Source organism: Capra hircus, chromosome 8 (assembly GCF_001704415.2).
Source record: "Capra hircus breed San Clemente chromosome 8, ASM170441v1, whole genome shotgun sequence".
In the NCBI taxonomy this organism is placed as follows: domain Eukaryota; kingdom Metazoa; phylum Chordata; class Mammalia; order Artiodactyla; family Bovidae; genus Capra; species Capra hircus.
The window spans coordinates 23645730-23671680 of NC_030815.1; the positions used below are offsets into that span (position 1 = coordinate 23645730).

The window sequence follows — 25951 nt, forward strand, 5'->3', positions numbered from 1 at the left end:
GTTTCTATCATGTTCTTTACACATCACATTATAGTGGTTTTTTTTTTTTTTTCGCCACTAGCCTATATTCTCCATGAGGGAGTAGCCAGATTTGTCTGTCTTGCCAATTATTGGTTCTTTGTGGCCTAAGGGGAAATGTATTCAGGAAATATTTGTTAATGAATAAATGTTAAACCAAATAAAAATATAGAGAGATTATCTGTTTTAGAAAATAAACTGTGAGGCATACATTAGGAAAGGATAAAATGTTTGACAGTTTAAAAGCTAATAACATACAAAAACTGAAATAAACATATATGCTAAGGATTAAAACAAATTCTCTCCTTCCAATTTTTAAAATAGATCACAAAGCGAAATGTTACCTTCTCAATTCGAAATCTGTGCATGTGGAAAGAAGTATTTCTTAAAAAAAGATAAAGCATGCTTCAGGGAGGTGATAAGAACTTCTAGTCAGTCACAATGATTTTTGTTTATGTTTTTTCCAATTGATTTAGAATACCCAACCATTGACCACTATTTGCTACCGCTGGGGATGGGTTAGAAACTGCAACCTCCCTAACCCTTCCTGAATCAGTATTGAGGTCAAGAACTTGTTCCTTTAATAAACTTTCTCTTCTTCATCCTTAAATACATTGTTAGTTCAAGTGGCTTAAAATATTTTCTGACTTATTTTCTTTGATATGTTTAAGTCTTTTTATCACTTTTATATTCCCTTTCCAGGAGATCGTCAAAGTTCTTCTTAAATTTTTTCTGGTCCATTTAATAACTAGGTTACCATTAACTGTGTTTTTGCATGGCACATTCCTTAGGACACTGTTTGAGAAACATTCTCCTACTGCAATCTTTTTAACATGCAAATCTAATCATATTAGTCCTCTGCTCAGATCATTTCAGCGGCATCCTACCAGCACAGAAAAATTTAAATTTCTTAGCACGACACACAAGGCTCTTCAGGAGTGGGCTCCTCACCTCCCACTGCTGTTCTTCCCTCTGACTACTGGGAACACCATGCTCTCTCCTGTCTGCGCCTCTTCACCCCACCGCTGCCTAGTTTCTCTCCAGGCTGAGGAAAGAATATCTGTTCAGTGTTTCCTTCAATTCCCTGCGCCTCCCTTCCCTTACCCCCCTCCCCCACCAACCCTCCGCAACCTGCCAATCCACGGGAAAAACTCTCACCCTTCAGAATGCCACTGCCAATACAGGAGATGCGGGTTCAATCCCTGGGTCCGGGAAGATCCCATGGAGGAGGGAATGGCAACCAGTTCCAGTATTCTTGCTTGGAGAATTCCACGAACAGAGGAGCCTGGCAGGCTGCAGTCCGTGGGGTCTCAAAGGGTTAGACATGACTGGGCAACTGAACACACACACGTGCAGGCTGCAATGGTCAGGTCTGCTCTCCAGCTGCAAGCAATTGATGCAAATTAACTTCAGCACATTCTGGAGTGTTTATTGGGAGATTAGGTGAGCTGAACCCACTCCAGTGTTCTTGCCTGGAGAATCCCAGGGACAGCAGAGCCCGGTGGGCTGCTGTCTCTGGGGTCGCACAGAGTCGGACACGACTGACGTGACTTAACAGCAGCAGCAGCAGCAGCAGCAGCAGCAGGTGAGCTGAAGGTGCATTTTTCCAGTAGACCCATCATGTAATAGCCAAGATTTCATGTCTGATTTTATTTGGCCCATTTCTATGCATGGTGTTTCCACATTTATTAGGGTTATCACTGCATTATTGCAAGGGACACAGCACATTAGTAGCATGGAGTCTGGAGTCACATTGCCAAGGTTTGAATTTTAGAGTGACCTCTTATCCTGGTTTTCCCAGGATCAAAGAGTTTCATGAATATGCAGGCTTGTCAATGGACATTCTGGGCAAACCAGACAGTGATCACCCTAGTGGGTCACAACTAGCTGTGTGAACAAACTATTCTCTTAGGACCTCAGATTGCTCAGGCCTAGAATGGGGGTACTAATAATATCCTAACATTATGCAAGTATTAGGTCAAAAAGCTAACATTTGTAAAGTGCTTATAAGAGGTTTAGGCATATGTAAGTATTTTTTACATTAAAAAATTAAGAAAGACATAGTTTTCCTCTGGGCAAAAGCTCAGTGTTCACACATGAATTGTATTTTCTGCCCTTATTTTGGGGACTCACAACAGTGAGTTTCTTATTTCTCTATGTATTTACATACACACATAGAAACATTCTGACTAATCACGTTTTTATGGTCTGATTTTCACATACAACAATTCATTCTCAAAAACATGTTCTTAATAATGTTGAATGATAAAATGGTGCTACGTAATGTGAATAAGAAGGGCTACTGATTGTGAAGAACCTCCTCCAAATCCCTGACCCTCTTTCCTTTTTCTTTCTTGCTATTTTGAACAAAGCACCATTATAATAATTACTGTATTGTATTAGAATTGTTCAAGTCTATTACCACGGGAGAGAGGATATCCAAGGGGTAGGGTGAGCACAGAGGGAGAGCCTGCGCTGCAGCTGACAGAAGGGAGGGAAAGAACAGCATGGGCCAGGAGCTGTTAACACCAGAAATGAGAGACCCCAGGATTGGCAGACCCCACCTGTCAGTTTAGCCACCATCATCGGAGGTCTCAAAGAGTCGGACACAGCTGAAGCGACTCAGCACGCAGGCAGAGCATTCAAAATTATGTATGAGGTCCACATCTCATTTTTATTGGACAGTATAGTTTCAGACAGGGGTCAGAAAACTATTTTGGTAAAGGGCCAGACAGAAACGATTTAAGGCTTTGTGGTCCATGTAGTCACTGTCACCACTACTCCATTCTGCCCTTGTAGCACAAAAGCAGACATAGATAACACGTACGAAAAGCTTTGGTATGTTTCAAATAAAACTTTACTTATCGGCACTGAGATTTGAATCTCAGTTTTCACATGTCATGATATATTCTTTAACACTTCTGTTTGACTATTTAAAAATATAATACTTTTTTAGGCTTAAAAGGCTTGAAGCCTGATTGGTCCTGCTAAACATAGCTTGCCCTCCATAGATTAACCACATCTGTTCTAAGTCAATAGTGGGATGCTAGGGATAAGATTATCTTCACTCACACAGAAAAGGTCTGAAGGATTAAGCCAGTTGAATGAATGAGTGAAATGCAGAAAGCAGTACTCTAGGTAACCAGAGAAAGACAACCTAGTCTAATGCAGCAGCCTACATTCAATGTCAACTGAGTTCCCATTCCAATAAGTGAGCCTTGGATGACCAGATCTTCTGACTTTTTCTCCCCAGGAAAAGAAAGGGATTAAAATTTTATGTAAAAATTTCCAATTACTAATTGTTTTTCCCCTCCCCACTTCTGATATAATTATCTAATCACGATTTTATTTTTTGGGAAAATATATTCTTTCCTGAAGAATGGATTTTAAGTGACTAGTAGATGATAATTATCATGATTCAAACAAGATCTAATTTTTATTTTAGTTTTACTGTGATTGTTTCACAGAATGAATACTTAGAAAACCATGTTCACTGAAAGAAAAAAAAACTCAACATGAAAATTAACTTGGGGTTTAAAAAAATACTGCTTTCCCCTTGGTTTAACATTTGTCTGGGGGCCATCTTTGTTTCTAGCTTAAACGAATTTTATACTATTAGTAATCAAAAGTTATTCTGAAATTTTTTTCTATTACTACAATAGAATAAGATGTCTCAACTTTGTTATTTTTGGAAAGTCTGCCAATTGGAGGCAACTTCTTGATGTCAAAGAACTTCGTTTTTGAGAAATGTTCAGTTCGGTTTAGTCGCTCAGTTGTGTCTGACTCTTTGTGACCCTATGGACTGCAGCATGCCAGGCCTACCTGTCCATCACCAACTCTTGGAGTTTACTCAGACTCATGTCCCTTGAGTCCGTGATGCCATCCAACCATCTCATCCTTTATCATTCCCTTCTCCTCCCGCCTTCAATCTTTCCCACCATAAGGGTCTTTTCCAATGAGGCAGTTCTTCGCATCAGGCGGCCAAAGTATTGGAGTTTCAGCTTCAGCATCAGTCCTTCCAATGAATATTCAGGACTGATCATCTTTAGGATGGACTGGTTGGATCTCCTTGCAGTCTAAGGGACTCTCAAGAGTCTTCTCCAACACCACAGTTCCAAAGCAACAATTCTTTGGCACTCAGCTTTCTTTATGGTCCAACTCTCACATCCATATATGACTACTGGAAAAACCATAGCTTTGACTATACAGAACTTTGTTGGCAAAGTAATGTCTCTGCTTTTTGATATGCTGTCTAGGTTTCTCAAAGCTTTTCTTCCAATGAGTAAAAGTCTTTTAATTTCATGGCTGCAGTCACCATCTGCAGTGATTTTGGAGCCCCCCAAAATAAAATCTGTCAGTTTCCATTGTATCCCCATCTGTTTGCCATGAAGTGATGGGACTGGATGCCATGATCTTAGTTTTCCGAATGTTGAGCTTTAAGCCAACTTTTTTACTTTCCTCTTTCGCTTTCATCGAGGCTCTTTAGTTCTTTGTTTTCTGCCATAAGGGTGGTGTCATCTGCATATCTGAGGTTATTGATATTTCTCCCGGCAATCTTGATTTTAGGTTGTGCTTCATCTAGTCTAGCGTTTCTCATGATGTACTCTGCATATGAGTTAAATAAAGCAGGGTGACAATATACAGCCTTGATGTACTCCTTTTCCTATTTGGAACCAGTCTGTTGTTCCATGTCCAGTTCTAACTGTTGCTTCTCGACCTGCATACAGATTTCTCAGGAGGCAGGTCAGGTGATCTGGTATTCCCATCTCTTGAAGAACTTTCCACAGTTTGTTGTGATCCACACAGTCAAAGGCTTTGGCGTAGTCAATAAAGCAGAAGTAGATGTTTTTCTGGAACTCTCTTGCTTTTTCAATGATCTAACGGATGATCAATGGATCTGTACTTGGCTCAGAGTTACTTATGCCCCCAGTTTTGCCAAGTGGGCTTGCTTATACCCAAGAATTAAACCACTCTATCTTTGACATTCAGTTCAGTTCAGTCACTCAGTCGCGTCCAAATCTTTGCGACTCCATGAATTGCAGCACGCCAGGCCTCCCTGTCCATCACCAAATCCCGGAGTTCACTCAGACTCACGTCATATCCATCGAGTCCTTTGACATTAGGGAGCAGTTTAGCCAACTAACATTTAGGTCAATACTTTTAAAAGAAAAAAAAATCTGCTAAGATTTATTTAATTCTGCTTTATAGAATTTTCCATGTATATGTACATGAGTTCAATGACGTCTTGACTCCAAACATGTAAAATGAAATAACGAAACCTTTGCAATTACCTTCAGACCTGCTTTTTCAAGGTGTCAACCCATGAAACACTAAGTAGCTTTTGAATATGACCAATTTTATCAAATACCAGAGTAGCAGGGGAAAGAGTGCAGTTAAAAACTGCTGCTATAATAAAACCAGGACCAAGACTGTTTTAATTTATCCCAGTAGTAAAAATGAAGTTTGGTGCACCTCAGCCTTGATGGCATTTTTTCATAAAGACAGAATCCTGTATAGGGATTCTGGAGAAGACTTGTTTCTCCATTCCCAAGTTTTTTCAAATTCTAACTGTGCCCATGGTATGTTATTCATACTGTTTCTTATTTTTTAACAAGTTGATTTAGTCCAGGAAATATATCATCTTGAGGAATTAAAAAATTAAATACTTGCAAATTTTTCAACATTGCCTTTTGGCAGATTTTCTTATTTATTTGCTTGTTTCCAAGTATTTCTTTCCTGTACCTTCTCTTTTTCCTCCTCTCTCTCTCCTTTAACCAACATTACTCCACCAAATTGCCTTCCTGATTAAATTCTGTTTTAAAGTCATTTATTTGTTTATTTTTGGTTACCCTAGGTCTTCGCTGCTGTATGGGCTTTCTCCAGTTGCAGCGTGCGGGCTTCTCACTGCTATGGCTTCCCTTGTTGCAGAGCAAGGACTCTAGAGCATTTGGCCTTCAGTAGCTGTGGTCCTCAGATTTAGTTCCCTGGGGCATGTGGGATCTTCTGGGACCAGGGATTAAATATGTGTCCCTGTATTGCCAGGTGTATTCTTAACCACTGGATAATCAGGGAAGCCCTTTCCGATTGAATTCTATTCTAAAACTGCAAAGCTTAATTCTGCATGTGCTTTGTGTATAATAGGGAAAGTAAAGGTGTAAGTCGCTCAATTGTGTCTGACTCTTTGCTACCTCATGGACTACAGCTCGCTTGCCAGGCTCCTCTGCCCATGGAATTCTCCAGGCAGGAATACTGGAGTGGGTAGTCATTCCCTTCTCCAGGGGAATCTTCTCCATCCAGGGACTGAACCCAGGTGTCCTGAATTGCAGGCAGGTTCTTTGCTGTCTGAGCCACCAGAGAAGCCTTTGCATATAAGACATATACAATAAATATCTGTTTAAAAGAAGCTGTTAGGGAAACACTTTTCTAATAGAGTCCATCAACAGTTTCACAGATTGGTGAATCTAGGAGCAGAAGCAATATCCACTTATATGGTGACTGTCACTTATAATAGGGGGCTTCCCAGGTGGCGCTAGTGGTAAAGAACCCCCTTGCCAATGCAGAAGACATTAAGAGCCATGGGTTCCATCCCTGGGTTGGGAAGATCCCCTGGAGGAGGGCATGGCAACCCACTCCAGTATTCTTGCCTGGAGAATCTGATGGACAGAGGAGCCTGGGGGGCTGCACAGTCTGTAGGATGGCAAAGAATCAGCATGACTGAAGTGACCTAGCCCACATCACACACTTTTAATAAGGATTAGAGGAGCCATAATTTCTTCCCAAGATAAAACAACAAAAATCAAAACCTTGGGTGTCTGAAAACATTTGTACCAAGCTGGTGAGTCAAGGAAAACAAAGCGGTTTGAGATATTTTGTACCGTGGCCTGGAGACTTTACATCGTTTACCTGCTAAGTGCAAACGATCTCAGCCTTCAAGTTCTATGGAAGTTTTTGACTTGTAGGCCAATGTGTTGATCTTTAATCAAAATGTCTGGGGTATGGCAGGATCAGTACACAGCTGTATGCATTTGTATAAGAGAATTAAAAGTCTTAACTGAAGGAAAAGTTAAGAGGTATGACATCTCTGAAGGACGATCTTGTGCCTTTTGTCTACAGAGAAACCACAGTTTGGGTAAGAACCACAGTATATCAACTAATTAATTGAGAAATTATATGGACTATATTATATGCAGTCATAGCTACTACATTGGGGTTACCGAATCAAAGTCAAAATCCATCTCTAAAATCTTTACCCTCAGAGTAAATAAATTTTTTTACAGTAAATTTATCTTATTTATAATACCCATACATTTTGTTTTGTGGTTTAGCTTGTTTCCCCCCCCCCCCTTAAAGTGATTTGGATTTATCTTGTTTATGTGTCTTTTATTTGGAGTCTGATTTATTTTTTTTCTCCAACTGTTTCTCTCGATGACCTTCTTTGCTCCTGACTGACATTTTGAGGAAAGAGTGGTGTCTTTGTGTACCCTACTCTCTCTGAAGTTTGGAATGGAAACATAGAGGTCTCTACCTTGCTTCTATTTTGTCTAATCTTACCCATTCCTCTCTCTGGTACATGGTTAACAATGACAACAAAAAATCCTCACTAGGATCCTGGCCCTAAGAATGAGAGCCTGAAGAGGAATTTATTAATCTGCTATTTGTTCAAAACTGCTGTCTAGTCTTTAGACACTGCATAGCCTGTAAATGGATCAAGAGAAGGTCCTATTCCTGATTCTGAGAAGTGCAAACCTGACAGGTGTCAGAGGTAGGTGACCTTTAAAGAAAATATTAACAGAGAACAAAAGTATTAGATGGTTTCTAAATGAGCCAAGGCTACTCACCCAGCTGCCCTTGAGCAATAAAAAAGGAAAGTCAGGGCATTATACACCGGGTCAGTGATAAAAGCCATGAAAAAAAAAATCTTTCTAAGTTAGACAATGCTGATATTGGCAGTCCTTGAATGCTATTAAACACACACACACTTCTTTTAGAGAAATGCTTAATGGTGCACAATTAAGCAATCTGTAGAACTGAATGACCTTTAAATTGCTGTAATCTCATGAAGGAAACCTTTCACATACAGCATCTACTTTCGAAAGAACCTTCACATGAAAATATTGCCACTAATTCAGTAGGGCATGCCAGACTCATGTCCTGCATCTTGCTCCCATTTGGAACCTTTCATTACTGGAGAAAAGCGAAGATCACCAAAGATGCTTACCTTAAACATGTTAGTCAACCAAAAGCCATCACACTGTTATAATTCAAAAACAAATTTGGTGGTGAGCACAAAAGAAAGATTATAAAGGATCGAGTGCCCGCCCCCACCAAATCTGATCTATCTTTTCTTTCAAACAAAATCCTTTTGATTACAATATTTTCTATTTCCCCTACTTTTGTTCTTGGTTTTGTTTGTTTATTTTTTTTTTAGGAAACAAAAGACATGCTATTGAAAACCCTTATACTGAATTCAGAAATTAGTTTTGAATCTTGAGGATCATTTTTCCCCTAAAACTTGTACTTTAAGAAAAAAAAAACCTACAGAAAATGTAGTGCAATGATCACTTCAATTCATTTGTGTTCTCTCTTGCTCTCAATGTATAATTGTGTATAACAATGGATTTATTATTTTCATTAATCTACTTGAGATTAAGTTATAAATTAGACATCAGAATACTTTCCTAAACACTTCAGCATGTAGTTCCTAAGAACTAGGAGAGTCTTCTGTATAACCACAAAGTCATTAGCACATCCACTTAATTTAACCTGATACTATATGTGTGTGTTAGTAGTTGAGTTGTGTCCAACTCTTTGCAACCTCATGGACTGTAGCCTGCCAGGCTCTTCTGTCCATGGGGATTCTCCAGGTAACAGTACTAGAGTGGGTTGCCATTCTCTTCTCCATGGGATCTTCCCAACCTAGGGATTGAACCCAGGTATTCTGCATTGTAGGCAGATTCTTTAGCATCTGAGCTAACAGGGAGGCCCTGCTACCGTATATATATATAGTACATATTCAAATTTCCCCAGTCATTTCAGGAATTTCCTTAGACTGTTTTTTTGTTTGTTTGTTTGTTTATATGTTTGCTTTTGGATCTAGAATCTAGTTAACTATCAGGTACTGTATTTAGTTGTCATGTTTCTTTCGTTGCCTTTAGTCTGAAACATTTCCTCACTTTTCAAGGAGAGAAGTCAGCTATGATATAGTTCTGAAGACTCCAAGCCAGTTATCTTGTAAAATATCCCACATGACCTGGATTTGTCTGATTTCTTCCTCACAGATGCAAACATTTTTGACAGGAATATGACATAGGTGATGCTGTATGCTTTTTGTTAATCATATCAAGAGGGATGTGTCAGATCATCTTATCATTGGTTATGGTCACTTGGTTAAGTGATCTCCACCAGATTTCTCCATTGTAAAGACTCTTTTCTTCTTTTATAATTCATATGCAATCTGTGGAATGATGCAATGAGGCATGGTATCATTGTGAATAATATGTTCTCCAAAAATCTTTCACTCTTTATTTTCAACCTATATTGATGAGTTTTGACTAAATCTATTACTGCACTGGTTGCTGCAAAATAATGATCTTTCAAAGTCTAGCATTCCTTTTACATACATTAATTAGCTAGTATTTTTCTATGAGGAGATATTTTCCTTTTTATCTGCTTGCTAGTTTTCTCAAAGTCTCATTACAGACTCATAGATTCTTTTTTGAGACTCAAATTGTCCCAAATGGACCAATTGTAGGCTTAAAGATGAAATTTTGATTTGGAAGTACACTCGGTACCTGTTTGTGACCTTAGTAAATAATTTCAACCATGCTTTCTTTCTTCCCTTTCCTTTGTAAGGATTATTGCCAATATCGTGGCTAAATCTGTCTTTCTTATAGAGATACAAGTGAATAACAAAGATTTATTGTTAAGTGCTTAATAACATCTTTTATTATTTGTAACAACTTATCAACTCTAAGGCAACAATTATAAATGACTTAAAATACATGATGGTGTTAAAGGTATCCTATACTTGTAGCCTGATTTTTCAAAGGACCAAGAACAGTGGCTGACCTTCAGTGGACAGCCAATAAAAGTTAATTGAATGCACTGAATTAATAATAAAACCAAAATGTCAAAGTCATGAAGCAGAAGCCAAAAGATTGAAATAATATATATTAAGGATATAATTGTATAGAAATAAGTAAAGTCCTTTTTTATTCCTCAGTCACTTTTATCTCCTTGTTGAAACTTGAAATTTCTGCCACATTGCTACCACTACAGTTCAGAAGATAGTCCTTCCCAGAGAAAGACAAATATTGTATGTTATCACTTACATGTGGAATCAAAAGAATAGAGTGAATGAATATAACAAAAGCAGACTCAGTATAGAAAACAAACTAGCAGTTACCAGTAAGGAGAGGAATGGGGAAGGGGCAATATAGGGGTAGGAGATTAAAGAGCACAGATTACTATACGTAAAATAAATAAGATACAAGAATATATTGCGTGGTATAGAAAATATAGCTAATATTTTATAATAACTTTAAATGCAGTTTAACCTATAAAAACATTGAACACTATGTTGTACACCTGAAACCAATATAATATTGTAAATAAATGATCTTTTATTTTTTTTAAAAAAGATCATCCTTCCCTATCTTTCCCTTATTTGATTTCATGAAGAATACATACTAGAACCATAGAAATAATAATAGTCCCTAGGAGTTCTTTTGACTCACTACACTGGTAAATGAGTAGTCTTTCTTTGCTATCGATTTCTGTTGCTTCCCAGACCAATAAGGAATAAAATAAAATAAAATAAAATAGACTTATTTTGCCAAGTAAGTCTATGTCTGGGATAACAAATTGCTTATAAAAATTAGAAAGTGGGGTCCGAAAGAGGTCTTTGGACTTTGGACGAAGCGCTAAAGATAGGAAATACGGACTTCTCTATGAGAAAACTATGAATGGAAACTGACAAATAGAGGCAGTCTTGCACGTTTTGTACAATTAAAAAAAAATCTGACTCTAACATAAATTTACATTAACAAAACCCCCACACATGTAAATTGTGTCACTGTAGATTATCTACAAAGTGGATAATATGCTCTTGGATTATTCAGAGCTGACTGTAAATAGTTTAACTCAACCAGGATACTTGATCCTACCAGAAAGTAGTAAATCACTCACTTCTCAGAGGCTTAGTATTATTTTCAAACCACTCTCAAGTCATTTAATACAAGGAAGGGAGTAATTTCTTCTTCCTAAATTTCTTTTGTACTTTTGATTGAAGTTTTACCTGTTGACATTAGTTCATAGGCCCAATATTTTTCCATTTTATCAAATAAGGCCAAATACAGTTTATGATTGTAGGTTGTTTTAACAACTCCATTCCTATTGTAATATATGAATGGGAGAGGTGAAATCATATATGAAAACAGAATTTGCACTGAAAACCAAGAAGGTTAAATCATTCTTTAAAGAAAGATAGGAAATTGCACAGTGGCCTTTGAAAAGATGCCAGAGATACATACAGTCAAATGGTCTACTTTTTAGATAGCTTGTTTTATAGCAAGCAGATTCAATTTAACAAGTATTTTACCTATAAATATTCCACTGGGATCCTTGTATATATTAGGAAGACATTTTCAATCACACTATATCAACTGCCCTCCAATATTTATCTTGTTTCATTTGTAGGTCTTATATAACATCTTTGATTAATTTTCAGGCCTTGAGGTGCTATTTATTAAATCAGGGACACAGCCCACTAAATTAATAAATTATTATTGCGGAGGCACTCTTATATTCTGAATGTATAAGTACATTGCTTAAATTACTCTCAGGGAATAATTTACACATGAAGAGGCTCTGGTGGCTAAAATGGCTTTGTGTGTTTCTTATCTCGGGACTAGGTGCTTAAGTGGGTATCAAAGCAATTGTTTTTTCAAAGTGATAATGATTTGTACTATTCAGGGGTTCCCAATACACTATTCTAGAATTGTGAATTAAATGTAATGTTAAAAAATAACATGTTGACCAAAAATTTCCATAAAAAATGGAGATTGTTTTAAATGAGAAAATATGCTCATGATCTTGAAAGGCTTTGTAAGCTTTCTTTGAGTTTTTTTTTTTTTTTCCTTAAAAGAGCTGCAATAAGGTGAACATAGAAAACACTTCAGATCAAAGAAGAAATCAACTTGGTTGCTGTTGCAAAAAAGATGCTATTCCCCTTCTACCTTATTGAAAGGTGGAATAAGAACAATGCTCCTGGGATTCTAATCTTGTTTCACTCTTTTTCCTATTCTTGGGATGTTTCAGTCAAATTTGTATGCTGCTTGCTTATGTGTGACACACGTCTCTATCGCAAATTTAAGCATTATAAAATTTAAAACAGAGATAAGGTTTTGATAAAGTATCTCCCTTGGGTCATAGACTCCGAGAGAGCGGGAACCCTGTCATTCTTATATTCTTAGAGCCTAGCTCTGTGCCTGGCACATGGAATAGGAGAAATATCATTTTGGTGACTGAACATACGGATGAAGTATATAGAAAAAGTGCACTATTATGGGAAAAATCCCTAATTATTCTGAATCTAATATTTGAAAGATGTTTGTGTGTATCTTATCATCTATTTTTTCCACATGCATTATTCTTCCTTTCCCCCCAAAATCGAGACAGCAAAGAATGAGCAGGGGTTAATTTTAATTGATCTAATTATTGGAGTTTATACATCAATAATCTTTCACAAGTAATTAAAATTGTATTAAAAAGCAACACCCTAGTTACTCTTTAAAGGAGTTATGTGGTGCTAGAACATCCAAACTGGCCTCAGCTTCTAAACGAAACAAATAAATTGCAAATAAAAGGACTGGAACCAGAAGATGATGCACGGTAGTAGCCACGGTGGTAGCAGTGATCCAGTAGTGAAGATCCATCCTGGACATATTCCTCTTGTATTCTCCATTAAGTATTGATGATGTCAATTGCTTGTCTCTTCTGCTCCTCAAAAACTAACTCTATGGTGGTTCACACTCTTCCAAGCACTGCAGTATGAATTTTGGTAAGATAATTGTTTTTTTGATAAATAAATGGTTTTATCCCTCATCACTTCCATTTAATTTTTTTTGGGGGGGTGTGATATTTAGAACTGAAAAAAATTGGTTGAAAAACTTATTTGCAAAATACTTTCTATAATTACATTGTCAAATACCCAAAGGGTTGTTTCACATTTGTACCTCACCTGAAGTGCAAGGAGCTTCAGATACGCTGAATACAAAATTAACCTGTTAATTCTGTTTTGAATCCTTTTAATTAATAGACAGTTTCTAGAATAGGCTATAAGTAATATATTGGCATAAATTGAAAGACTGGCATAAATTCCTTTGCCCAAAAGTAGAATCTGTAGTATTCAGGGTTGTATTTTCTTTTCCCCCATCCTGAGTTTTTTGTTGTTGTTGCAAAGAGGTCACATAAGGACGTCCGTGGAAGGGCTCCGTGCGCCATCTACTGACGGAATCTGTATTTCCAGGGTCCGGAGAAAGAAAGAATTACCCTTAAGGTTTTTAAAGCACTCTTTGAGAAAGGAGAAATAATGGTAAAACATCCTCTCTGACTCTATGGCTTAGATGACTCCTGGAATAAATCTGAATTCGGCGAGCACGTAATTCAGAAAGGAGACATCAGTCCCTCAGCGCAGTATGAATCATAGAATCCCAAGACAGCCCTGATGGCTTTGGAAGAAGTTAGCCAAACCCCGAAGTCAAACTCAAGCGAAGAATGGATTATTATTTTTGACCCGTGGGCTAAGCTAGACTCGCTGCCTAATGGCTGTGCTTTATAGGAAATGGATTTATTAATGGCACACCCAGATAGCCATCAGTTTTCTATCTTATTATTCCAAAGGACTTCGTTCCAATTTGATTATTTTATTTAAAACTTTAATAATGCATAGCAAGTAGGTCCATCCTTCACTTAGATCCTAACACAGTTTGTTTGGGTGCATGTCAACTTAGTTCTGATATACAAAAACAGACACAACCACACATATGCCTGCAAGATGACATGCATCAGTGTACACGTGGGTCAGTTGAGAATCTAAATTCTTGGACTTGGATTAAAATGTTTCTATCCGCAACCGTTCTCTCCATTATTTTACTAGGTCCAGTAAAAGGGTGGGAGGAATTGGGATCCACCGGTAAAAGCTTTCTTGGTTGTAAGTGGGAAGAGAGCAGAGTATCAGTTTTAGGGGTTTAAACCACTCAAGTTGGAGGCTTGCAGTGGAAATTAAAATTGGCCCAAAGCGTTCCAATCTAATTCTGGTTATCTTCATGTGAGCAGCTGGAAGGACTGACAAATTAACATCGAGGATCCCTGATGTCCCAGCTAACTCCTTTCCCCTATATCGCTCTCTTTAATCCAAGGGCCCAGACAACTTGCTTTCGTGGTTTTAAGAAAGAAAAAAATGAAAAGAAGAAAGCAATATAGTTGAGCCAAAAACATAAAAGAGAGGCAAGTAAACAGGGAAGACAGGGAGAGAGAATGAAACCAGGGGAAAGATTCAGAAAGAAGTTGGGAGGTAGGAAAAAGGGGAGAAAAGAAAGAAGATAAAGGGAGCAAAAAAAGGAATGAGAGCTAGGAAGATGCAAGGATCCTTCTATAACGAACCAAAGTTACACCCATCTTTCACTTTCAAATCAATCGTCTAGATCTTATCCGTTTCCTTTGTAAAGGTTGTCTGTGTTGCTAAAGGAAGCTAGTCAGTCCTCCTACCCCGCCCCACGCGTGTCTGCGCTGTTCTATCTCGGCCACCGAGACCAAGTAAAATCCAAGTGGAAACCTTTGTAGAAGCGCGACTCTGGGAACACTCCTGCGCCTGGTATCACCCGGGAGCCTAACAGGATTAATACCCAGAGATGGATTACGTTCGCTGTCACCAATACGCCTAAAGATTATAATCCAATTTATGCACATTACAGTCAGTATTAACTTTATCTGCTATTTTAAGACTCCCAGTTACCCCCCGCGTCCTTAGAGGACAATTTTTCACGTTCTGATGCAACCCAGCAGGCTGTCAGGAGTGGGAACCTCCCCCAAAATACAACTCCCAGCCTAGTCCCGGAAGGTCTGCGCCCAGCACTCCCAGGTATCTCGCAATTCACCTGGGCACCGCTTTGTGGTGCCTCCCAGTTGTGGATTACCAACGCAGGAGGCGTTCCCTGGGAAGGAAATAGCCTTCTTATTTCTTGCTCTTGTTCATTTCATTTTAAAATTTTCGGTAGCAGTAGCAGAAGGGCGAGGTGAGTGGATGGGAAAGGGGGCCAGGGAATCATTGCCAGTTATAAAACCGAGTGATTGCTTTTAGATGCTGTTTGAAAGGGTGGCATTTCTCTTGCTCTGTCTTTAAATAAGTTTGTTTGGGTGTGAGTTCTTGCCTTTTCAGCACAAAACCATAAAAAAGACGTGGTGGAAAGTAAAAGAAACCCCCTCCCTTCCCAGAGCGTGCTAACGCCAAAGACTTAATTTAACACCCTTTCTCCGGCGGCTGGGGGCTCTAAGCAGTGGCTACATTCCAGCAGTTTTAATCCGTTTTTTATTGTAGGGAGAGAGCAGTTTACACAGAGACGGGGATGGCTCCCCAGCTGGCCGCTCTCCCCAATCCAGCGCCCCCTCCCCGCCCTCCTCCCCACCCCCCAGCAGGAACCTGTTACTTTAAGCAAGGCGTTCCAGTGTGGCGGTGCTGGCGGCCCGGGTTTCGGAAGGTGGCCGGTGATTGGCTCTTTCGAGCTCCCCCTGGCTCGCTCGCTCGGCCTCCCCGCGCGCTCCGCCCCGCCCGCGCGCCCTCCCTCCGCCCCGTGAGGCTCGGAGCCCGGGTGTCAGGCGCCACGGCGCATGCTCCGGAATCTCATCCTCTGGCCCTGGAGCTGCTGCTGCTGCTGCTGCTTTTGCTTTTGGGGCTGAGTTTAATAAGCGAGTGAGCGAGCGAGCAAGCGATCGCGGGGGGAAAAAGGCAGAGAATGTCCGCCATCTACCCTCCGCTCCTGGTCGCGCTCTCATTCATAGCAGCCTCTTCATGAATTACAGCTGAGGGGGGCGGGGGAGGGGGGGGTACCACACAACACCCCAGCAAACCTCCGGGCCCCCAGGCATGGCTAGCTCGGTAAGTACCTGCAAAAATAATAATAAAAGACCCCCCCCCCCGCGCCCCCGCGCCTTTCCTCCCTCGCCCTGCACCGCCACCGCAGCCCAGACAGCGCCAGCGCTCAGCGGTTCCAATTAGAGAAAGGTTGGTACGGCTTGCAGGGAGCTGCTGCCTCTCCCTCAGTCTCCGTTCCCCTCCCTCTCACCCCCCTCCCTGGCGCGCGCGCACACACACACACACACTAACACACACTCGCCCCTCCACCCCCCGCGCCTCCCTCCCTCCTCGCCTCTTTGCAATCGCAAGAAGCGCACTCTCGCTCACACGCGCGCACTCACACACACACACACACACACACACACACGGTGGAAGGAGGCGAATAATAACTCAGCCATATTTCAGCCGCCGCCGCCGCCGGGAGCCGCGGGCACAGTCCGGGGACGCGGCGAGCAGCCTCGCCGGCCGCTACGATGGTGCGTTCTCCGCGGCGCGCGAGTGTGAGCCGGAGTGAGCGGGCTGACAGCCGCGGGGCCGCACGCAACTTTGCCCCCGCGCCGGGCTGTGCGCAGTCGGGGCTCCGCGGCTGTCCGCCCGCCGCCCTGCCTTTCTGAATTTCATTTTTTGGGGGAGGTGGGAGGTACTTTGGGGCCACTTTGGTTCTTGGAAGTGTGTTGCGGGGGCTTTCTTAGGCTGGCCTCGCCGATCGCGTGGGGCTTTTCGCTGGGGGGTGCGGGGTGCATTAAGTTATGGACGCCTCGGCGTGTTTTCCTGCGGGCGTGTGTGCGTGTGTGTGACGACGTCTCATTTTTGTTGTGCACAAACCCCGTGGTAAGAACACGGGAGTTTGTGCCCATCGGCAGAGGCTGCTCGTAGTTTCCATTCCGCCTGGCACAGCGCTCCACACGCACGCACACACACACGTACACAAAGACTTCCTCGGCGTGTGTCTGTCGCCGCAGCACTTTCGGGGTGGGGGCTTGCGAGAACCCCCTTCGGGTGTCCCAGCTACCTCCCCTCCCACGCCAGGCAACCGCCCGGGCATCGCCTCCTAATTGTCTCTAATTTGTTTCCGATGCATTCGTTGTCGTGCTTGTAGTGGCTGAGTGTGCTGGCTCCTCTTAACCCTCCTCCCCGCCCCGACCACTGGACCCCCTTCCCGATCGGGGGTAACATTCCGTTACAATCCCGGCCTGTATGGATGCGGGCCCGGGGGTGCCGGGGGCCGGGCAGGCCGGGTAAGGCTGCATTTGGGGGGTGTGGGGTGTGCGCGCCCACGCGCGTGAAACGTGGATGCAGAGGGCACTGCCGTTTCCTTTTATGTGCGTTTCAAGAAGGAGGAAAAAAAAATGTCAGGCGCAATGTTCAGTGTCGAACGGTCGCCTTCCTGTTGTTCACGGCTGTCTCTCCTCCCCCTGCCCGCAGTGTGCCGTGCAGGTGAAGCTGGAGCTGGGGCACCGCGCCCAGGTGAGGAAAAAACCCACCGTGGAGGGCTTCACCCACGACTGGATGGTGTTCGTGCGCGGTCCGGAGCACAGTAACATACAGCACTTTGTGGAGAAAGTCGTCTTCCACTTGCACGAAAGCTTTCCTAGGCCAAAAAGAGGTAGGGCTCGAATACAAAAGAGCTTGATAAAAAATGTCTTTGGTGGCGGTGGAAACAATCGCTTGGTCCGGGCGGTCCCCCTGCCCCTCTCCCCGCCCCCCGCGTCGCGCTCGCCGGCGTAGCTCGGGACCGGGGTGCGCGGCGCCGCGCTGGCCAGGTCCCCGCTCCCGCCCGCGCGCGCGCCACTTCGGCTCCTTGAAAGTCACCGCAGAGAAAGGACCGTCAGGTGTCGAGTGTTTATTCATCCCAAGCCAGCTCTCACCGGTCCTCTGGGGTTAGCCGCGGGTTCTGCGGGGAAACTGCAATTAGTTGCTGGGTTTGGAGGCGTGGGGAGTGGGGCTGGAGGGAATAAACAGCTTGCGCTTTTTTTTTTTTTTTAACCTAGAGAAATTGAGATTTACCTGTGTTGTTAGCAGAGGATGTTACCTGTGTTGTTAGCAGAGGATGCGTGGGATGTAGTTATTGTTCCGTCTTGAGAAGTCACCTGTCTTTAGGATCCTCTCTACCTTCCTCCTTGTATGAGGCGTTATGTGCCAGCTGTCCTAGACTTCTTTTTTGTGGGTTATCCATCCCGACCTCCCACCGTCAGGATTTTATGTTCAGTTGGGAGTGGGGGGAGCCGGGCGCCTTAGCCCCCCAATGGCACTTGAGTGCTCATTCGATTTTGAGCCACGTTCGTAAGTGTTTGCCCGATGCGATCTGCAGGGGAGAGGGTCCCTGCCAGAGGTCGAAGCTAAGTTTCAGAGGAATGGCTTGTCTTGCCTTCTTCAGTCTTCCCTCTCCTTGGTTTTTAGCAGCCTTGGTGTCTGGTTTGCATAATTCTGCTCAGCCTCTGAGGTCTCAAAACATTTTCCATAAAGGACAGTTTTGGAAAAAAGGAACGGAGTGTTATTTTACAAGACATTTAAAGAGGGTTTGAGAAATCCCAATTTCTGGTCCCTTCAGCCTCTGGAAAGCTACTGTCCTGTTGTTTTAGTTGGATTAGTGGAGGTAACAGTACAGATACAGTAAGGTGCTTTGTTTGTGATCAGGTTTATTTATCTAAGTGGACACAATGGTTAGCAGTTATCTTCCATTTGATCCGTAATCTTTATTGGCATCTAGAACTCCTGCAGTTTCTTAGCTTAACATCATAATAAATCCATTCTGCTTAGAGCTGCGGTGGAAATTATTGAACATTCAAGGGCTTGAATAAAGAAAGGAGAAATGTTGTGTGCCTTAGAGGTGGCAGAGGTTTGTGTTGACACTTGTTTTTGTTTCCAGGGCTCCTGTAATGGGTCTTAGGATTGTATGTTTTGCCTATAATGGTTTGTTTTATAGCTGCTCTTGAAAACTCGAACAGTTGAATTTGATGGGCTTTGCTGGTTGGTTAATAAATGAATCCAGCTTCTCACAGAGGGGTAGGGATAAGCATGGCCTATTGGAAATAACATTTAGATTTTGTTAGCACTTTGTATCAGAAGATAGCCAGAGATAGTATACTTAATTTTTCTTCTGAACTGTGATGAAGAGGAGTATTGTCAAGTTTCTGTCCCTCTGTGAGGTTGGTTGGGTCTGATGCTTCTTGGGATCTTGTTTTTCGTTTTCCATCTGTCCATAGAGCCACAGCAGAGGAGTTTAAACAAAAGAAACCACCTTCTAAGATCCTTCGTTGGCACACGCTGTTAGGACTACTTGGCTGTCTGTTCACTTCCAGGTGAAACACCCTTAACAACAACAAAGCAATATTTATTGTATTAGGAAAACTAAGCCAGTTGGCCGAAGATGTAGCTCTTAAGATAACTTTGTTTAGGTTCCTTAACAATCCACAAATTGGCATTATGAAATTAGAGGTGATCAACCTCTCCGCATTTCACCACTGTTTCTCTGCTTCAGTGGGTGTGTGTGGTGATGTCTCCTTTTATTTCCCATACTTAATGATTTTCTGTCCGCCTGAGAGGGCTGCCTGCATAGCCCACACCTGGGAGTTTTGTTGCTAGGTGTGGTGAATGGTTTGATAACACCAAGGTCTTCTCAGACCTCTCTAGTGAGAGATGTCTGCTTGTTGGTAGGGTTCTTCAATTTTTATTCTCAATTGTGGAGTTTCTTGATGTAGTCTATAAGCCATTGTTTCAAAATGTTTATTTTTGGATTTTTATTTGTATGTGTGCTTCCCATGATGTGACAAGTCCTGGGAAAAATGCCAGCTTACATAGCCCAGGAGAGACCTTGTCATACTGTAATTACACATGATTCAGATTGCAAGAGAAGGTTTCTCTGTTCATTGGGAATAGTTAGTTGTAAATTCAAGTAACACCAAACATGCCACTTAATCCTGGGGACTTATTTTTTGGCTTATGAGACCTTTTGAAATGATAAGAATAAATCCAGAATAAGAATGCCAGGCAGTTCTAAGTCTACTTCTGTACCTTTTAAAGTGTTATATTTTTGATATTATAGATCTATAAATAAGGGGATTGAAAATGGGAGAAACTGCAAATGGCTTTGTGAGAAATCTGAATTACAAGAAATGCATGCTGTAAACTGTAAATGGCTATTAATAATACCAGTTTAAGTCACTTTCAAAATGTGTGGTAGTTGATAAACAGAAGTGGACTTAGATCTGAGAATGAACTGCTCAAGCCATTAAGATGGATGAGTTCTTAGTTTCATAAATCTTAGGTTTGGAAAAGCAAATTGATTTTCATGTTGATTTCCTTTATTCTATAGTAATATTATGAGAACTTATAGGGGAAAAAATTACAGTAAATTCAACTTGCTGCCCATTGAGAATTACGTATGCCATTTCAAAACTGAACTAATTGGACTTGAATTGATAAGGTTTTACTCTGTCCTAAAGACAGTTTCATTTAAAACTACTAGCACAAAATCCTAGAAAGGAGATTTTGATGAAATAGTGCAGCCTGGAATATCCATTAGCCATTACAGAATAGGCATGTCAAACTATAATGCATTTTAAAACTATCTGCCTGCAAAAAAAGACTATATCTTATTTATTGCTATCACAGATTTATAATAGTCTGATATGACTGAAATGAATAGTCACATTCAAAACATTTCATTTGAAATATTAATGTTTTCATTTTCAGTATGATGTGAATTTGAGTGAACTTTCTTTTCAATTACTGCCATCCTTACTATTGCAATCTGTTCCATTGACGTTTACGATATGAAATCTGTTGCTTATTATTTTATGTAAGCTAATTTGGCCACTGGTATGATTTGATAGCTTATTATTTGCAGCCTTAGTCCTTTGAGTGGGCAGATAAAGCGCAGTAAATCTGTATTTGCAACTTTCCTTTAAGTGTTTGAGCCCAGTTTTACTGTGTAGCTCTGATTTGTGTTAGTCTTCCGAAATAGTTTGAATAACTTTTTATCAGGGTATCTAAAATTTAAGGGCTTACTAGTTGAAAATATTGTGTGCACCTGGTGCATTTTGTCTCCTGAGATACTTAAAAGGTTTATAGAAGAAAAAAAAAAAAGGTGAGTGACTATACTGATACAGTCAGTGAGTGTTACGAGATTTGTGTAGAATTCTGTACGGAATTAAGATGACCAGTGAGAACAGTTTTACAGCTTGACATTTTGAAGCAACACAAAGTATAATTTACCAAAGCGCACTTAAAAAGCTGAATTGCTAGAGGAAATCTCATGTGCTGTTAATAAGAATGTAAATTGGGCACGGACATTTTGGAGGACATTTGGCAAAATCTATTAAGATTTTAAATGTTTATGCACATCGACCCAGCAATTTTACTTCTAGGAATTTTCCAACAGATATGGCTTCACAACTCCACAGAGTTACAGCATTTTTTTGGACTGTATTTTGATAGCAAACATTTGGAAGCAATCCATAGAAGGGACCTCAGTGGGGTACAGTTAGATCTTGGTGATCTATTTAAAAAAGAGGGTAAATCTATTTGTAAATGCAGGAAGAGCTTCAAGAGATGTTAGGTGAAATAAGGTAATCAATGTAATCCCATTTTTTAAATGTGCTTATACAGATAAAAGGTATATGTATATATGTGGATAAAATAAATTCTGGATGAATGAACATCAAACTCTTACTAATAGTTTTCTTAAGTGGATGCTATGGTACTGGTGGTGATGAGAGGTGTTTTTTTTTTTTTTTGGTAATGTTTGATTTTTTTAAAGATAACTGTTAATTCTTTACATTTAAAGCCTTCAAATGAGCACTCATTTCTTTTTAAGACAAAACAATGAAAGTAAAGGCCCAGTGTATGCTACTGCCTTTTGGACATGGATTACCACTTAAAGTGCTCTTGAACTTTCTTGGGTAGATGTTGTTGACCAGTGGTGAGGAGGAATTAGATTTAGGAATTTTAATGTAAATTGTATGTATTAATATTGCCTGTATTTGAAATTAACCAGAAATAGTTTAAACAAATTACTTACTAATGTAAGAACAACAATCATCAGCCCATTAGGTGAGTGTATAGATACTATTTTAATGAAAAATTACCTTCTAAAACAAAAAGAAAAAAAAAAGAAGTGAGAAGAGTAGCATCATTTTATTTGTGTTTGTATGCAGTCTCTTTAATGTTTTGCTTAATAGAAGACAACCGGATCTGCTTGTGTCTTCTGTATTTGGTCTGTTGTGTTACCGGTCATCATATAGCCTTTGGAAAATTCTGCTGTACACTTAATGAGAGAACAAGGGTGAAATGGCAAGTAACGTCTTAAGAGTCGTTATAAAAATAGTTTTAATTTTGCCAGTTCCTGGGAAAGGTTATGGGCATCCTGGGATCCGCAGACGTAAACTCGGTGAACCTCTGATATAAAATAATCACAGTACTACCTGACACAGATAAACAGCTCTGTTAAGATGTGGAAGGTGATTTTCTTTGTTACCACTATTATTGTTGCTAATAAAAATACTTATTTAGTGGAAAGAGAAAGGGTAAATTTTCCAAGGTATTTGCATGGTTAAATTCCAGTGTAACAATTATCTAACACATTTTTTTTTTTTTCTGAAAAGGAAAATCCAAATTTGGTTTTACTGGCTATATTTTATAGTTAACATTGCTGTTTGTTTTACAAAGCAGAAGCCTTTTACATCTATTATTTTGGGTAACCCTCTGTAGAAGTACCTTTGGGAGGTAGACAGAGCTGGGAGATCAGTCAGTTTTATCATTTTTCTTTAAAGATTTCTTTTGTTCCTTCTCTTGGCTCTTTGAAGTTTCCTTCTAATGGTCTTCCATGGACCAACCTGAGCCCTTTAGGTCTTTTCCTGATCATCTAACACAGTAATACCCAGTACTTAACACAGCTTTTACAGTTCTAAGATGTGGAACATTTTTGGTGTCTTTTTTTTTTTTAATCTCTTAGTGACTTAAGTCTTCAAAAGAGGACTTGGAAAAGTTTAGATACTTGGGAACAGGGGAAATGTTAAACACAAATATAGCAGTTATGTAATTAAGCAAGGACTCAATATATTACTGGACAATATATTTGGACTCAACTTACTGGACTTTAATCTTTATTGGCCAGATTTCAGGATATTTTTGATCTCTAAAACAATGTTTCACACTGTCCCAATAGAAATAATACCGAATTTTGTAGTTTTTTTTCCCTCTGCTTTTGTGTTTTCACTCCTCAACAAAGCTACTAATATGTAGGAGAGATTCTCTTGTCTCAGTGATACAAATTTATATTCTTTTAAAACATTTTGTGTGTCTGGCCAGAATCTCTTTACTTCATTCTCTTCCTCATAACAGATATTTTAATCCATTAATCTTGTTTTCTCTTATATTTTGTGGTTCTCATTATTTTGCAGTGCTATATTCACTTTTGGGAATATGATTTATCTGAAAAGAGTTTTTAGGTAAATAAATTCCCATAGATGATATGACAGGTAATTGACAAGTTTTTGTTGTGTTATCATAGAAACTGAGACATTACAGTGCACAGTTTTACAGTTTAGCTTTTATGAAGAATGCATATATTATTTTTTATATACAAATTAAAATTATATTTTCTAATTTATACATATATGTTCACTGTAGAAAAATCAAACCATAGAAATATCAAGAAAGGAGTTACCTGAAAATTCTTCATAGATAACCATAATTAATATTTTGGTAGGCATCTTTTTATAATTATGTTTATATGTGTATACAGACAAAAATTAACTTTAAATTATAATTTATTCAGCAAGTGGTTTTTGGAGCTCTTAGCATGTGCATAGAGTATTTCTAGAAGTTGGGGATAAATGAGCATTGAGAAGTGAGAAGTTGGGGACAGATGAGCATTCCTGCCCTCATGGTATGTGGTGGGATATCATTTTAAAGCTGAATTCGATGGTATCACATTAAATATAGATTTATTTATTTGAAAATTTATATTGTTCTCATTTCTAATTTGTTATAAATAACGCTCTGATGAAGATCCTTGACATTCATTTTTATGGTTTTTCCAATAATTTCCTTATGTATATAGATTTTACATTTTGACATTCATTACCAAACTTCCCTTCAAAAAGATTGTACCAGTTTATACTTCCTTTAGGAGTTGGGAGACTGCCCGTTTCCCCACATGGCTGCCAGTACTGGGGATTAAAAGGTTTTTTTAAAAATCTTTGCCAATCTGCTACATGAACTGATACCTCATTTTTATTTGCATTTATTTGATTAGTAATGCCACATATCTTTGTGTATATATTTTTACCATTTGCTGTTGGTGATAATGCTTATTTTGAACCCTTTTTGTATTCTCAAAAAAGGGAGGTATAGGAAAATACAAAGGAAAGAATAATATAATAAACATTCACATCCCTTTACTGAGAATGAACATATATTTACATTTTATCATATTTTTCTAACTTTTTATTTTATATTGGAGTATAGTTGATTAACAGTGTTGTGATAGTTTCCGGTATATAGCAAAGTGATTCAGTTTTACATATATGTATATCTCTTCTTCACTGAATTCTTTTCCCACTTAGGTCTTTATATAATAGTGAGTAGAGTTCTCTGTGCTATATAGTAGGTCCTTTTTGGCTCATTTTTCTTATTTGATTCCTGGTTTGATTTGAGGGAATTAAGTATTATAGATATGGCTCAAGTTTTTAAATGATTCCCAATCTTTTCTTCCAAGTCTTCAATCTCTTCCCCATCTATTTATGTACATTTGCACATATATACTGCTACAGGTGATAGTATATTGTGTCTTAAAATCTTCATGAAGTGTATCATAATGGGTGAATCATTTTTTTTCAATTGAGATATAATTCATATACCATAAAATTCACCTTTTTAAAGTGGAAAATTTAGTATTTTTAGTATATTCATAAGATTGTGCAAAAACTATTTAATTCAATGAGTAAATCATTTTGTGTCTTGCTCCCCCCACCTCTGTTGGCCTCAGTACATCTTGAACCTTTCCCCATTTTATCTTGAGAGACCCAATTCATTCCCTTAAAATTTTTCTGCTTAGTATTTTGTTTAGGAGTATGTTCTCTATTAACTTTTCTGTTCTATTAAGCAATATATGGGTCTTTTTCTGTTCTGGGCAGTGAATATCTTTGTACTTGTTACCTTGTGCAAATAAGCAAGAGTTTGGATATAGGTCTAGGATACCAGCTGTGGGTGTTTCCATTTGCAATAGACATTGTCAGATTGCGCCACAAAGTAGTTGTGACAGTTTATATTCTGTCAGGGAATGAGTATCATTTTCTCTACATCTTTGCCAACATTGAATATTTTAAAATTTCTCATTTTTGTTATTAGCTGCAGTAGTGTCTTTGTTTTCAATTGCATTTCTCTGTTTCTAATGGGGGTAAACATTTTCTATCTGCTTACTGACCATTTACATTCCCTCTTTTGGAAACAGAGGGAGATTGCCTATATTGATTTCTTTTTATATCCTCTGTCTTTAAAAAAAAAAAGATTTGCCTTATCTGTGGGGTGTTAATTCTTTGTTATTTGTGTGGAAAACATCTTGTCCCATTTTTGTGTCTGCTTCTTGGTAGCCTAATGTATGGTATCTTTTTGCATACATAAGTTTTTAATTTTGTCAAATTGATTTGTTTTATTTTGTTTTCCTGTCTGGTTTTGGGGTTTTGTGGAAGAATATAATTTGTGGGCATGATAATGTGCTTAACCAACAGGCTTTATACATGCAGGATGCAGGGAAAGGACTGGGGGAGATGTAAATAACAGAAAGAGGAGGTT

General features: G+C 39.6%; 1 protein-coding gene across 2 annotated transcripts in view; it reads left to right on the forward strand.

The window, feature by feature from the left end:
* MLLT3 (MLLT3, super elongation complex subunit) overlaps positions 15900–25951 on the forward strand; it is a 277289-nt gene continuing 267237 nt past the window's right edge. Inside the window, exons 1-3 of one of the 2 annotated variants that reach the window (XM_018051913.1) lie at positions 15900–16174; positions 16559–16629; positions 17579–17759. In XM_018051913.1, the coding sequence (XP_017907402.1) occupies positions 16627–16629; positions 17579–17759 (184 nt within the window). In that variant the 5' untranslated portion in view covers positions 15900–16174; positions 16559–16626. The remainder of the gene's footprint in view (positions 16175–16558; positions 16630–17578; positions 17760–25951) is intronic. The other variant, XM_018051912.1, reaches the window with a different exon arrangement.